Source organism: Budorcas taxicolor, chromosome 3, assembly GCF_023091745.1.
Source record: "Budorcas taxicolor isolate Tak-1 chromosome 3, Takin1.1, whole genome shotgun sequence".
NCBI classification, from domain to species: Eukaryota; Metazoa; Chordata; class Mammalia; order Artiodactyla; family Bovidae; genus Budorcas; species Budorcas taxicolor.
Genome location: NC_068912.1, coordinates 85,773,014 through 85,789,674, shown reverse-complemented (window position 1 = coordinate 85,789,674; position 16,661 = coordinate 85,773,014). Strand labels below are relative to the sequence as shown.

The window sequence follows — 16,661 nt, the reverse complement described above, 5'->3', positions numbered from 1 at the left end:
AAGTAAGCCAGAAAGAAAAACACCAATACAGTATACTAACACATATATATGGAATTTAGAAAGATGGTAACGATAACCCTGTATGCGAGACAGCAAAAGAGACACAGATGTATAGAATGGACTTTTGGACTCTGAGGGAGAGGGAGAGGGTGGGATGATTTGGGAGAATGGCACTGAAACATGTATACTATCATGTAAGAAACAAATCGCCAGTCTATGTTCGATACAGGATATAGGATGCTTGGGGCTGGTGCACGGGGATGATCCAGAGAGATTATATGGGGTGGGAGGTGGGAGAGGGGTTCAGGATTGGGAACTCATGTACACCCATGGCGGATTCATGTCAATGTATGGCAAAACCAATACAGTATTGTAAAGTAAAATAAAGTAAAAATAAAAATAAAAAAAAATGTTAATAAAAAACAACACATGTAAAAGTACCTAGTCCATCTTCCAACCTAAGCATCAAGTCCCTTTCAGAACACCTAAGTAGCCATCTTTCAGCTTTGATTTGTACCTTTCCAGGGAGAAGGCAATGGTACTCCACTCCAGTACTCTTGCCTGGAAAATCCCATGGACGGAGGAGCCTGGTGGGCTACAGTCCATGGGGTCGCTATGAGTCGGACACGACTGAGCGACTTCACTTTCATGCATTGGAGAAGGCAATGGCAACCCAATCCAGTGTTCTTGCCTGGAGAATCCCAGGGACAGGGGAGCCTGGTGGGCTGCTGTCTATGGGGTCGCACAGAGTTAGACACAACTGAAGTGACTTAGCAGCAGCAGCAGGGACAAGGGGTTCATCACTCACAAAGTTATTTCTAAAGTATCCCATTTCTCTCATCATAGCACTGAGCCACATTCTGACATCAGTGAAAATAATTGAACTGTATTTTTCATGGCATTTACTCTATACTGCTTTACGGAATAAAAATAGTGTCTGAAATTGGGGTCATTTTGGCTGCAAAATTAGTAACCAGTTCAATCACCAATTATTCTTTGGTATGATTTATTTATTTATTTTTACCTCTTTTTATTTTCTTTTTTAAATTGAAGTATAATTGACTTACAGTGTGATATTAGTTTCTGACATTGTGCATGCTCAGTTGATCAGTTGTGTCTGACTCTTTGTGACTCCATGGATGATAGCCACCAGGCTCCTCTGTCCATGGAATTTTCCAGGCAAGAATACTGGAGTGGTTGCCATTTCCTCCTCCAGGGCATCTTCCTGACCCAGGGATCAAGGCAATGTCTCTTGCATCTCCTGCATTGGCAGACGGACTTTTTACCACTGTAGTAATTTATTATCATTATAAAACTTACTCCATTTAAAACTATTATAAAATGTTGTTTATATTTCCTGTGCTGTACATTTTATACATATTTTATACCTATCAGTTTGTACCTCTTAGTGCCCTTTACCTATTTGCTCCTCCTCCAACCCTTCTGCCCTCTGACAACCACTAGTGTGTTCTCTGTACCTTTGAGTTCCTTCTGTCTTGCTATATTTGTTCATTTGTTTTATTCTTTAGATTCCACATATAAGTGAAAACATACTGTATTTGTTTTTCCCCGTCTGACTTATTTCACTAAGCATAATATCCTCCAGTTCTATCCATGCTGTCAAAAATGGTAAAATTTCATTCTTTTCTACAGCTGAGTAATATTCCATTGCCTGTATACCACATCTTCTTTATCCATTCATCTGCTGATGGACACTTAAGTTGTTTTCATTTCTCAGTTAATGTAAACAGTGCTACTACAAACATTGGAATACGCATATCTTTTCAAATGGTGTTTTCATTTTCTTTGGATAAATTAACTCATAGAGATAATAGCCCAATATACATACTCTTCTGGAACCTTCTTTTCACACTTAATCCAATTCTACAGCATTAGACATACTTATGCCATGGAGGTTTTCTTCTGTTTTGTTTTTTAGCTCTACATTACTACATTCTTTGGGTTGCAGTGAGAATCTAACCCACTCACTGTCTGTAGACTGTGTTGTCTTCAAATATCTCATAGTTAGGTGGAGAAAGCAGACATTTAAACAGAAAATTATGATATAAAATGATAACTGAAAATATAGAGTATGTAAAAGAGATAATCACAGAGGGCTGTCAAACCGAATCTGCTTAAGAGGAATAGAAATGAATTCATGAAGGAAGTTATTTCTATAACAGAAGCTGAAAGAAGGGCTTGTTCTTAGAGAAAAAGAGAGTGATTGAACTTCAGACCACCTGCAGGGTGCTGGATAATAAGACAGAAACTTGGGTCACTCTGAACTTACTAAATCACAATTTCTGAAAGCTGGACAAGAAAATTCTTATCAAACATCACTGATGATTCTTATGTACACTAAAATTTGATAAACGATGGCATAGAAAATAAAAAAGGATAGTCTTTTCCACAGTTGTGCAAAATATACACATAATTTCAGGCAATGGTTAAGGATGTGAGCTATATGTCCAAGAGACCTGGTTTTGAGTCCTAGCCCCAAACATAACTTGTGTGACTTCTGGTAAGTTATTTCACGTCTTTGATTTTCAGTTTCTCATCTGTGAGATTAGGAAAATAATGCTTATTAAGATAAGATGTATTGAATATTTAGCACCGAGCCTGGTTCCCAGTTAGCCCAAGACAAATGGTAAGTTTTAGTCCTAAATCAAAGTGCTGTCTCCTTTATCAACACCTTTCTCATTCCAGGTACAGAAGGGATGAACTTTCCTTTGGATCCCCAAACTTTCTTTGTTGATAGGTAAAACTAAAGTTCAAAGGATCAACATTTCATAGTTCACAGGAACTGAGGAATACTACTTAAATGGATAAAAAGAGAGAGTTAATGTAATCTCTCCAGCTGCCTTGTTTATTTACTAATAATTGTAAATACAAGTTATAGGAGTCACCTACCTTTAAAAAAAAGTAGATTAATTTGTATTTAAAATCTCTGATAAAGCACAATTCTTTGGAATCATTTTCCTTAATTTTACAAAAACAAACAAAAAAAACCCAACACCTACAACATTGTTGTATCAAAATGTCCTCAGGTGACTTATTCCTAGGAGCTGTGCAAACTGTGTTGTTTTAAAATCTTTGTGTTGACAGTTTCAATTGTTTATTGTTCAGTTGCTAAGTCACGCCTGACTCTTTGTGATGCCATGGACTGCAGCATGTCAGGCTTCCCTGTCCTTTACTATCTCCCAGAGTTTCTCAGATTTATGTCCACTGAGTTGGAGGTGCTATTTAACCATCTCATCCTCTGCCACCCTCTTCTCCTTTTGTCTTCAATCTTTTCCAGAATCAGGGTTTTCTCCAATGAGTTGGTTCTTTGCATCAGGTGGCCAAAGTGTTGGAGCTTTAGTATTAGTCCTTCCAATGAACATTCAGGGTTGATTTCCTTTAGGATTGACTGGTTTGATTTCCTTGCTATCCAAGGGACTCTCAAGTGTCCTCACCACAATTTGAAGGCATCAATTCTTCAGTGCTCAACTTTCTCTATGGTCCTGTTCTTATATCCATACATGACTACTGGAAAAACCATAGCTTTAATTATACAGATCTTTGTTGGCAAAGTGATGTCTTTGCTTTTTAACATGCTGTCTATAGGCTTGAAATTTAAAGTCTTTTGCACTTGTAATCTTACATTTCTAATCAAGATGACTGTGAAACTGCCTGGCCTCTATATCAGTTATCTCCGTGCTTTAAGGCACAGTTCTGAGGCAAGGCTTCTATCCACACTCAGAGGATGTAGCGCAAACCATTCTCCTATCTCTGCAAATACCTTCTGGAGACATCTACAGGGTCTATGGGAACAAGGAGCAATAATGATTAATATGTGATTTTGTTTAATTATGTTGAACTAAATCAGGGGTATGTAAAAAGACCATGTATTTGAAAACTGCACTTTAGGAAAGGAGGGGAAGATGAATAGGCAGAGCATCAGATTTTTAGGGCAATAGTACTCTGTATGACACTCTAATGATGAACACATGTCATTATACATTAGTGCAAACCCACAGAATATAAAACACCAAAAGTGAAATTTAAGGTAAGCCATGGAATTTTGTGATTAAGATGCGGTAGTGTGGTACTGCTAAGTCACTTCAGTCATGTCTGACTCTGTGCAAACCCATAGATGGCAGCCCACCAGGCTCCCCTGTCCCTAGGATTTTCCAGGCAAGAACACTGGAGTAGGTTGCCATTTCCTTCTCCAATGCATCGAAGTGAAAAGTGAAAGTGAAGTTGCTCAGTAGTGTCCGACTCCTAGCGACCCCATGGACTGCAGCCCACCAGGCTCCTCCGTCCATGGGGTTTGCCAGGCCAGCGTACTGGAGTGGGTGCCATCGCCTTCTGTAGGTTCGTGAATTGTAACAAATGCACCACTCTGGTAAGGGATATTGATAATGGGGAAAGATACATGTGTGTGAGGGCAGGAGGCATATGGGATATCTGTGCATCTTCCTTTCAATTTTTCCATGAATTTTAAACTGCTCTGAAAAATAAAGTTCAAAAAGACGTACTACATTAACATAAATTTGTGCTTTCTCAAAATTATAAGTGGTTACCCTATATGTGGTAAGATACACACACACACACACACGAGCTTAAGTTTTGTTTTACTCTTAAATCAAACTGTGGTTATAAAATGTTGTGATCTTTTAAAATCTGCTCCAGTTGACAGTATCATATGGATACCTTATCCATCAATGTTTATATTTCCACAAGAACATTTAAAGTATCTAGTTTTTCATTGTATGGATATACACGACTTTATTTAACTCGTCTTATATTATTTGAGATGTTTACTTTTCCCGGGTTTTACTAGTTTAAATATTGCTTCTCTGCTGGATGTTTCCCTCTGCTCCTACTTCCTTGCCTCCTCTTCCACTCTGAGAAGCTGACCGCTGTGGACTGATTAGCTGGTCAGCTCTCATGTCCTCTGATTCTGGTTGGTTTGGCCCTGGCTCTCCAGGAAGATGGCTCTCCCTGTAAGAGTGCTTCAAACTACTTGTGTCTCTTGCCTGAAGGTCACTGTTTTTCTCTAGCTCAAGAATGTTTTTCCCTCCTCATTAACATCCCCCTCTTTCCATCTTGGCTTCCTGGTGGCTCAGTGGCAAAGAATCTGCCTGCCAATGCAGGAGATGTGGGTTCCATCCTTGGGTCAGGAAGACCCCCTGAGGAGGAAATGGCAGCCTACCCCAGTATTCTTGCCTGGAAAATTCCATGGGCAGAGGAGCCTGGTGGGCTACAGTCCATAGGGCTGCAGAAGTCTGACATAACTGAGCACACTTGCTTCCCGTCTCTGCAGACCCATGGTTGTAACAACCTTGCAGCTGCTAGCCCGTGATTCCTGTACTGTGTCTTGCAACTCTCTTACTCTTGTAACCAAACCCTCCTTGAATTATCTTAATTTACATAATCTGTTTCCTGATGGACCCAGACTAGTATAGTCTTGTATAAACTTTTGAAATCAAACCATTACATCCACCAATAATTGTTTCCACAGAATTGATTCTTGGAGGAAGATTTTATGCCAAAGAAATACACTTTTAAAGCTTTTGATAAGTATACTTAAAAACGGAGTAGCATATGAGTATTCTTTTTCCTAAGCCCTTGTCAACCCTGGATATTTCTGTTAGAAAAAGATTTTCAGTTTGATTGGTAGAAAATAATATTTCATTGTTATTTAAATTTCTTTTATTACCACTCAGGTTAATTCCCCACCCCAGTCCCTCAGCCATATATATATCTAATGTTCTTTTTTTTTTTCTTCTTTTGTGACTTGCCTGTCTAGACCTTTAGCCAGTTTTTTAAACTGGGCAGCTTATATTTTTCCCATTGATTTGTAAGAGCTCTTTATACATAAGAGGAATAATTTTTTCCTGTCATATACATTTTAAATAGTATTTTGTTTTTGCCTTTTACTACTTATCATATTTTTGGAAATGTAGAATTTCAAATGGTAAAGTGACAACCTTACTGCACAGTGTCAAGATTTAAGACCAATGGCCACCTATTTTTTATAACATTGATGTGACATTCACTCACACAAAGCCATATACTCTTATTTAAAGATTTATGCCTATGTTTTGGGCTGGAGGCATATGTCCAAAACAATATCTCATGCTTCTTTATACTTCTTACAGTGCTAGAATAATAACTTAAAACCTATTGTAGGAGATTAATTAAAAAAAAAAACTGTGGAAAGCTCATAGGAGAAGTATGATTTTAGCATATTATTTTATTTCTTTGAACTTGTGAAAATAAAGACAATAGTCTGTTCTCTGATATTGTTCTGTTTTAGGGAGAGACTGAGTTCATGGAGAGTAAGGTAATATGTAGATTATGTAGCATGAAATGCAATAAACAAAGATAAGATATTACAATTAGTTATTACTTTTTAAGAAAAGGATGAGTAGGTATCTGAATTTTTAAATTGCAAAGTTTACCCAGGTTTTACATAGGGAACATAATTGATTATTGCTACTGTTAGGTAGTTAGAATAGGAAACAGGAGTCCAAAATGGTGCTGGCTAAAAGAAAAGGAAGGGAAAAGCCCGCGAAAATAGAACAAAGGCAAGGCCAAGGACCGGAGTGAGGACCTCAGGTGGAACAAACAGCACTCCTAGCTAGCCCAATTTACACAGGGCAGGCCCGGGGGGAGGAAAAAACATATAAAAAGAGGAGCCAAAGGGCCAGGTTTCTCTCTCCCACGAGCTCGCACGCTTTCCCACTCTCTTCTCTTTGCATCTTTGGGTTGGCATGTCCTCACACCTCGAGGATGGATTTTCCTGCTATTTTCTACATAAAATAGAGCTGTAACATGGAGCTGTAATACTGATCTGTCTAAGAGCTATAACACAGTCTGTCCAAGACCCAAGAGCTGTGATGTGCCGAGGGCTTTAATGTCCATCACTTTAAATCTTTGTTGTGATGAGAATAGACTTGCCTGACACTACCATTTCCTGCCTGGATTACCATAATGACTCCCTAAGTGGCCTCTCTCATTTTAATATTCCTGTCTCTTCTAGTTTATCCTCCACATACAGCCAGAACCGTTATTTAGAAAGTGTAAATTTGATTGTGTCCTCCACTGCTCTCAATTTTCCATGTCTTCCCATTGTACATAGAACAAATCCAACATTTCTAACATGGACCACATGGCCCATGATCTGAGTCTTGTAGGCCTCCCTGACCTCATTTCCTCCCCTTGTTCACTAACTCCACCCACACTGACTTCCTTGCTCCTCCTTAAGCATGCCAAAAAGCTTCCTATTGCCTGTCCCTGCTGTCCAGAATGATTTCTTCAGCTATTTGCATAGTTCACTCTCTGTGTAGAACTGTGGATGCTAGCAGGTAATGATGAACACCTGTGGTGTTGCTGGGTACAGACTGGATCTCACGGGTGAAAAATCAGCAGCTATATGATTGCCCTGATCTCTCAGATCTGTGTTCCTGGGAAGTGATGTGGTACTTTTTTAGGAGGCAGGCAAAAGGCGGCCATGTACCAAAAAAGATCTACTTGGGCTCCAGGTGCTCATCTTAGGTGCTATTTGTAGCAGTTGTTGGGAAAGCGAAATATCTGGAGAACCTGGGGCCCATGGGAAGCTGCAGCCTCTTCTTCTAGGGCAGGAGAAGGAGGAAAAAACTATGAGTTTTATGGAAGATTGAAATATGGAAAGCCTCATGCACTGGGACAAAGCTGTGCTAGTCTTAGCCAGCTCACTGCTAGCTAACCATGGATAAAGCTCATTGGATAATTCCGACTCATCTTTACATAGTCTCAGCTAAGTGTCACTTGCTTAGAGAGGCCTTCTGAGAGCACCCTTTGTGACTTTATATACCCTCTGGGCCTACTGTATTTTTCCTCATTGCACTATCTTCATTTGAATGCTTACTGTTATATGTTTGTTGTGTGTCTTCTGTCACTAGAACTTTAGGTATTCTGCTGGGTCCCCAAGGCTTGGCACTTAGCAGGCAGTCAATTAATATTTGTTAATTGAAAAGGTGCTGATTCCATGCATGCATTAATTTCTAAAACTATTAGCACTTTTAAAAATTTCAAGAAATTAAAAAATATTGGCCTTCCCTGGTGATCCAGTGGTTAGGAATCTATCTGCCAATTTACGGGTCACAGGTTAGATTCCTGGTCCTGGAAGATTCCATATGACCTGGGGCAACCGAACCCATGTGCCACAACTGCCGAAGGCCGCACACCCTAGATCATGTGCTGTTCAACAAAAGAAGTCACTGCAATGAGAAAGCCATGCATCACAGCTAGGGAATAGCTCCTGCTCACCTCAACTAGAAAGCTCATGCATGCAGCAAAGAGCAGCCCCCAAATAAATAAATAATTAAAATAAGAAACTCAAAATGTTGTATTAATATGAAGGATTTTGAGGGGTTAAAAAAATGACAGAATATGGGCTCCAGGAAAGTCATGTGGAAAAACATCAGAATTTTGTATTTATTGACTCTAAATATCAATATATGCGATACACAGTTACAAGTATGTGTTGCTTCCCTCAGAGCTCAGTCAGTAAAGAATCTGTCTGCAATGCAGGATACCCAGGTTCAATTCCCGGGTCAGGAAGATCCCATGGAGAAGGAAATGGCAACCCACTCTAGTATTCTTGCCTGGAGAATCCCATGGACAGAGGAGCCTGGCGGGCTAGAGTCTATGGGGTCTCAAGAGTCAAATATGACTTAGTGACTAAACCACCCATAAAGAGTCAGCTTCCCCTGTGCTTAACAATTCTATACCAACAGCAGTGTAACTATGGAATAAAATACTCTGGGTCACTGATTCTTGGCAGTGGAAGGAACTATAGAGGCCAACTGTATTAATTGGAAGCATCTCTACTCACAGGAGTTTCTTGAAAGGAACCCAATTCCTCTTTTATTTAACAGCTCAATTCCCAAATTCTATAAATGTTCCCCTAGGCCAAACCTCACACCCTGGAGATTCCATAATGCCACGCTTTTAGTGCCTGCACCTTTCGTGTGCCAGGACGAAGCACAGTACTCCCTGGTGACAGGTCTAGTTATGAGTATGATGCCCACCCCCCCACCCCCTTGTTCATCTATCTGGACAGCTTTGGTTCATGGTGTACTGGGGGAACCTTCCATTTTATCTTCCATTCTACTTCTGGTCATCAAATATATGTGGGTTTTCCCCAAACAAAGCAATTCTTTGACATTACTTGAGTGTCCTACATTCCAATTGCATTCTGACACTATCTACCTGGAGTTGAAAAGACCCCACAGGTTAAGGTCTCAGTCACACAAGACTGCCCTACTTCCTTCAGGTGTCAGGCGCAAGTCCAGGCTGTTACCTGTATCTCTGACAGGCTAGCTATAAATCAGAGTTCCCAAAATTGCCTTCTCAGGCTTGATTAATTTATACGAGTGTCTCACAGAACTTAGGCAAACCATTTACTCATTAGATGATGTTGTTGTTCAGCTGCTAAGTTGTGTCCAGCTCTTTGCGATTTCATGGACTGCAACAGCCAGGCTTCCCTGTCTGTCACTTTCCTGGATAGTTTGCTCAAACTCATGTCCATTGAGTCAGTGATGCCATCCTCTGTTGTCCCCTTCTCCTGTTCTCAATCTTTCCCAGCATTGCTTCCCCCGCCCCCGCCCCCCCCCCCCCCAGTGAGTTTGCTGTTTGCATCAGGTGGCCAAAGTATTAGAGCTTCAGCTTCAGCATCAGTTCCTCCAATGAATATTTAGGGTTGATTTCCTTTAGGACTGATTGGTTTGATCTCCTTGCTATCCAAGGGATTCTCAAGAGTCTTCTCCAGTTCCACAATTTGAAACTCTTATCAATTCTTCAGCTCTCAGTCTTCTTTATGGTCCAATTCTCACATTCACATATGACTACTGGATAAACCATACATTTGACTATATGGACCTCTGTTGGTAAAGTTATGTCTCTGCTTTTTAATACACTGTCTAGGTTTGTTACAGCTTTTCTTCCAAGGAGTACGCATCTTTTAATTATGTGGCTGGAGTCACTAGCTTACTGTTAAAGAATACAACTAAGTGACAGCCAGATGGAAGAGATGGAGAGAGCCAAGTATGTGGGGAAGAGAATGGAACTCCCGTGGCTTCTGCAGACATAACACCCCCCGGCCCAGCACATAGGTGTGTTTAGCAGCCCAGAAGCTCTCTGAACCCCATACATTTGGGATTTTTAGGAAGTTTCAACATGTAGTTAGGATAAATCTTTCACTCAGTATCCAGCTTCTCTTCCTTCTGGGAGGATAGGGAGTACGTTTGGGCTGAAAGTTTCCAAGCTTTTAGTCAGTGTGTGGTCTTTCTGGTCACAACCTTCACCCTGAAGCCATTCAGGAGCCCACCGAGAGTATCCTCATTAGAACAAAAGACAACTCATCACCCAGGAAATTCTAAGGACTTTACAAGTTTTGTGTCAGGAACCAGAATCAAAGACGAAATAGTAAAACAAATGATAACTCCTAGTGTTCTTATCTCTTAGAAAATTGAGAGAGTTTTAGGAGCTTCCATGCCAGGAACTGGGTGGGATCAGAGATCAGTATGTATTCTTTCTTTAAGAAAATTATCATTATTATTTTTGGCCATGCCACAAGGCTTGCAGCATCTTAGTTCCCCAACCACAGGCTGAACCCAGGCCCTTGGCATTGAAAGAATGGAGTCCTGACCACTGGACCACCAGGGAATTCCCAGAGACCAGCATATATTCTGTTACTTCATAGCAAGTAAATCCCAAGCATTTATTGTATATAATCATGTATGTGTGCCCTCATCTAAAGAGACTTTGTGTATATTTCTGTAGATTTCATCTTGTTGGTTTTAGCTCATTTTCCTGCCATATCTTCCAAGCATTCTACTATTCACCTGCTAACCGAAGTGATTTGTCTGTCTTCCTTTAGTTGAGGATTAAAAAATGTTGACTAAGAACTGAGTCACACACAAATCCTCCCAACCTCTCCACCTCCAGCACATTGTGCTTAAATCCATTGTTCAGTCACTACCAGGTTGGTTTGTCATCCATCTTAATACTATTCAATCTAGAAGTCTCTACCTATTTCAAAACTTTGTGAGAAAAGTGTTCCTAGTAACTCACTGAAATCAACAAAGACTATGCTTTATGACTCCCTTCATTTGCACCACAGTAACTTCATCAATGAAGAGAATGGGGCCAGTTTGGCTTGCTCTGTTCTTGGTCAAAATGGACTAACCCTCAGTGGTGAAGGCCTTTGTGTTTTGTACTCACATCTAATATATTTAATTCTTTGGCCTGTGTTTTCGCCAGAGATTCTCTATAAGCTTCAAGTTCCATGATTTCACTACCAATGTTTATCTCTTTTAATAAAATGAGAATATTTGTCTCCTGGATCAGTTATCCCATTAATCATCAGGGTTCCATAGTAACGACTTCATGCTATTTTAGCAACATGCGCCTTTAGACATGGATTTAAAGCACTTAGTATTGTCTTTCTGGGCTCCCCAGTTGGTGCTAGTGGTAAAGAATCCTCCTGCATTGCAGGAGCTACAAGAGAGTCAGGTTAGATCCCTGGGTTGGGAAGATACCCTGTAGTAGGAAATAGCAACCCACTCAAGTATTCTTGCCTGGAGAATCCCATGGACAGAGGAGCCTGGCAGGCTACAGTACATGAGGTCACAAGAGTAGGACACTACTTAGCAACTAAACTGCCATTGTATTCTAACTCATTTATTAGGCTTTCAATATGTACAAGACTTTACACTCAGTACTGAGGGCAAGGTTGTGCAGACAGAATTTACAGTTAAATGGGGGACACAGAAATGCATAGAAAATTGCCATTGAGCACGACAATCCCTAAGGATGTTATGGGGGTCACGGGAAAGGGAAGCAGGCAAATCCAGGGCTGGTGATGGTGACACCTGATTAGATTTGCATTTTAAAAAGATGGTTGTTCAGTTGCTAAATCATGTCCAACTCTTTGGAACTCCATGGACTACAGCATGCCAGACTTCCTGGTCCTTCACTATCTCCCAGAATTTGCTCAAACTCATGTCCACTGAGTCAGTGATGCTATCCAATCATCTCATCCTCTGTCACCCCCTTCTCCTTCTACCCTCAGTCTTTTGCAGCATCAGGATCTTTTCCAATGAGTTGGCTCTTCGTATCAGGTAGCTAAAGTTTTGGTGCTTCAGCTTCAGCATCAGTCCTTCTGATGAATATTCAGGATTCATTTCCTTTAGTACTGGTTGTTTTGATCTCCTTTCAATCCAAGGGACTCTATGTGGTTGCTAGCCATACTTAAGAACTGATCTCCTCAATCTGTAATTCAGTCTGTAATGCTGCATAGGCCTCACCTGGGAATTAACAACAATGCAGATTCTGACTCAATATGTCTGGAAAGGGGCCTGAGAGTCTGCATTTCTAACAAGCTCTCAGGTGAGGTTGATGCTGATGGTCCATAGACTACACTTTGAAGAGCATGGATCCAGAGAATGAATCAGAGAATTAGATGAAAGGCAGGGGTCAGGATTGAAAGGCTAGTGTAGGGGTCTATGAGGAAAATAATGATGCCACAGACTGAGGGACACTTCAACCTATATATTGATCTCCTTGATGAAAAATGTGTTCTAAGTAGGCATTGATCATTTTCTGTTCATCTCTTGTTAATCACTGTACAGGCTAAATTAAAAAATGAGAGAAGAAGTAAATTCCAGGCTTAGTTCTTAATAATTAGCCTCACTTTAAGTTCACTGAGACCTCAGTTGTCTTACCTCATCTGTAAAATGGAAGACTGGTTGTTATGGTTTAAGTTCTATCCCCTTATCCCAGTTCATATTTTTAAATCCTAATTTCCAATATCTCAGAATGTGATCTTATTTGGAAATAGGGTAACTGCAGTAGTAATTAGTTTAGATGAGGCCATGCTAGAATAGTAGAGTTGTCAGCCAATTGACTGGTGTCCTTATGAAAGGAGGAAACCTGTACACAGACACATATTATTTCTCCAATAAGGAGAGAGACTTGGAACAGAAGGATTCTTCCTGGGCACGTCAGAATGAGCAAGGCTCTGCAGACACCTTGGCTTCAGCTGTCTAGCCTCCAGAACTGAGAGGCAATACATTTCTGTTGGCCTAAGCCACCCAGTTTTGGTATGGTCATAGAGCAGTCCTAGAAAACCAGCAGACTGATTTTGGTTTGTACTTTGAAGATCATATTTATGTCTGACCCACTAGCCATCTTTCCACGAACCTGTAAAGACATCTGAACTAAATGTGGTTACACATTTGTAAAGCAACTATACTCCAATAAAATTAATTCAAATAAATAAATAAATGTCATTACACAGGAAGATTTGTTTTACCATCCAATATTAATTTGTAATTTTTCTTTTTAATCCAGACTTTTCTTTTAGAGACTTCTTTTTTGGCTTTTATTTATTTTTCTATGTAGATTTTTTTACTAATAGGGTCAGTTGATTCAACTCAAAGAAAACACCATCTTGAGACCCTGGCTGAAGGGTGTAGATGTAGCATGATTTAAATTTTTTTTAGAGACAGACTCTGGAACATGCAAAGCATGCTTGCGGTGGGTCTGTCCTTACCTCAGCAATGAGAAGCCTCTTGAGAGTTATTTACTTTTGAACCATACAAGAATATTTTAGGAAAGCTTGCTAACTGTCCTATGTCATTCTAGCAACAGTAACATCAAGTCCATAGAAACAAACAACAAAATTTATCTTAATATTAAAAAATAACAATTATCTTATTGTCTGTCACAGAAAAAAACAGAACTGTGTCTTTTATTTCCCAATTAATGTAACTAATGTAGTGTACTTTTATTTCCAGAATCTAAAATTTAAAGAATAAAGAGAAATAAAGGCACCTTCTTATAAGAAAGATGGAATTTTTCTCTAATTTAAAGGGAAAAGGACACTTCCTCTATCCCCACCACCCTCCCCTTCCCTGTTAGGAACATATTAGACTCTGATACCATTAGAAAAAGGATGGAGTTGGGGATGTTGGGGTTAAACAAACAACCTCAAAGGGAAATGGAATTAATAGATTAGCAATGGGTAGCAATAGGTAGCAATGGGCAGGTAGAAGGAGAATTGAGCAAAGCATTCCTAGTGATCTTATTTACTTTTCTGGATAATGACTGGAATTTGTCAAGATCTTGAAATAATCACTTACTCATCAGTGTCTCAGTTTCCTCATCTACAAAACAGAGATAAACTGGCATAGAATATAAAAGGGATGGCAAGTGTTTCATAGAAAATTTTTGATTTTTTACTTAATGTCATATCTATGGAAAGATTTACTTCAATAATAATAGCAGATCCATTTATTAAGCATGTGGAATATGACTTCCCTGTAGCTCAAACAGTGAAAGAGCTGCCTGTGATGCAGTCCTGGGTTCTATCCCTGGGTCGGGAAGTTCCTCTGGAGAAGGGAATGGCAATCCACTCCAGTATTCTTGCCTGGAGAATTCCATGGACAGAGGAGCCAGATGGGCAGTCCATGGGGTCACAAATAGGCGGACATGACTGAGCAACTGACACACACACTGTATATACCTCTAGGCACTGGAAAGATGCTTTGCATACTTTTCTCATTTTTTTTTTTCTCATAACAACCCTACTAGGTAGATGGGCTTTATCTTCACTTGATAGCTGTAGAATCTGAGGCTTGAGATGTTAATTCACTTTTTCAGTGTCAAAAGGCTGGAAAGGCTCTGAGGCAGGATTCAAACTCACATCTCTTAAGTCTGTAAGGATTCCAAATACATGACTCCTGCTGCAAAGCTCACTTCCTGTGCCATGGGAGACATTACTAGTTGACTGCAGTACTGACTTTGGAATCTCTTGGGGCACTCACTTTACAATCTCTTAGGACTGATGGTAGGGGGGTAAAACCCATTTCCCCTTTAAAGCTCATACTCCATAACAGTAGTGCTAATGGTCTCATCTTCAGGGATTCTGACTTAATATGTCTTGAACCCCACATCTTTATTTTTGAGGATTCTCCAGGTGATGATAAGGATTCTCCACCTGATGGTAGCCAGGTTTGGTGTCCACTGCTTTCTGAACCTAAGTTCAGTGAGGCTAGAACTTTTAGTTTGTCTATTTGATCTGTGGGTTTCTGAAAGAGAGGAAAGAGCTAAGGAAATGATTTTAGCAGGGAAAGGCACTTACTGACTGACTACTGTTTATGAAATGCCTACTAGAAGAAAGGCAGGTCTAGTATCATCTTTTTCTTACGTGAACTATCAAAACTCTACAAGGAAGAATTGGTCAAAAAGCAAGTGAATTTTAGAGATATGTGAGTTTCCCCCTTCAAATGTGACTGTGATGAGTTTGGAGGGAGAAAGCCCTCTTAGTTATGTTCTTAGAAGCCCCTGCTTAGAGGAGTATGGAATACAAGCAAAAGTAAGTGAAACTTTTATGATTCATTACTAATCGCACTCCTTAAATTCATAACAAATTGACTAACAACCTTCCTCCCTCTCTCTCCCCCCACCAAAAAATTACTACATGTGGTAGATTACAAACCTGATAAGGAGAAGCAGCAAAGCTCCATTTATATTTATTAAAGGCTCAAAGCTTATATTTCCCATCTATCTGGAAAATCAGCTCAAGTAATTAAAGAGCATGGGGAAAGAGCATCTTTGTAAGATGAAAAATTCAGGAAAACACTGCATAGAAGTTATCAACACTATTTTACTTTTACGGTTGCATCTTAATGACTTAATTTTCCATGGAGAGCATTTTTAAAATGTAAATTTCTAGATTAAAAAAAGCCTAAACTTCATTAGCACCCAAGCAAAACATATTTTTCAAAGAGTAAACTTACATTTTTGGCTTCTCCACAAGGTATCGAAAGTGTTTACTTCCAATGATTTTCACCATCACCTCAGGCATCGCATTTGATCCACAGGGAGTCTTCCAAACTGAAGACATAATTCTCCAAGCCTCTTCAAGTCCTTAGGGGTGGAAAATAAATAAAACTATTCCTCTGGGTTTTCCACTAGGCAACTGTAACATCCTCGTCAATAATAACAACAAAAATAATAGCAAGGTCAACTGTATTACCTATATTATAATCTCACTTAATAGTTCCAAAAAAGCATAAGAAAGGTATTCCTAATTACTATTATCATTTTTGTCTCACAGTTGAGGGAACAGGCATAATGTAGCTAAGTAACTTTTCCAATATCACATAATAGTAATTAGCAGAATTGGAAATCCCATCTAAGAGGTTTGCAAAACTGGTTGACTGAGCCATTCGTGATTGTCTTCCCATTCTACAAGTCACCAGATGGGATTATAATGAGGTCAGAGAGGAAAGTAGGGCTTTAGAAGGACATGTGAAGAACTCAAATTCAGTTCTGACACTCAGTATCTCCATTTATGAAACCAGAATAATTCCATTGCTGCCCTCTGGATTTAGTAACAGTCCAATGACATCATGCATCTGAAGGAGCAATGTGCATAGAAAACAGGGATTTTTTGCTGATCTGATTTTTCTACAATGCAGTGAATCTAAAATTGAGACCCTCCATTAATATTCACTGGGTGTTTAATCAGGTCTGCTGCCAGGGGAAACTGAGAAGTTCTATAAACCTGGTCCCAGACTAACCATTCCCTGTTAGAGCCTCTTAGAAATTGAAAGGTCTTA

The 16,661-nt window shown here is 39.7% G+C and overlaps 1 protein-coding gene across 1 annotated transcript in view; it reads right to left on the bottom strand.

Moving 5' to 3' along the window:
* Nucleotides 1-15,943, bottom strand: part of C3H1orf87 (chromosome 3 C1orf87 homolog) — an 83,490-nt gene extending 67,547 nt beyond the window's left edge. The window contains 1 exon segment of the mRNA XM_052638165.1: nucleotides 15,837-15,943. Coding sequence (XP_052494125.1) covers nucleotides 15,837-15,943 — 107 coding nt within the window.
* Between the last annotated feature and the right edge of the window lie 718 nt (nucleotides 15,944-16,661).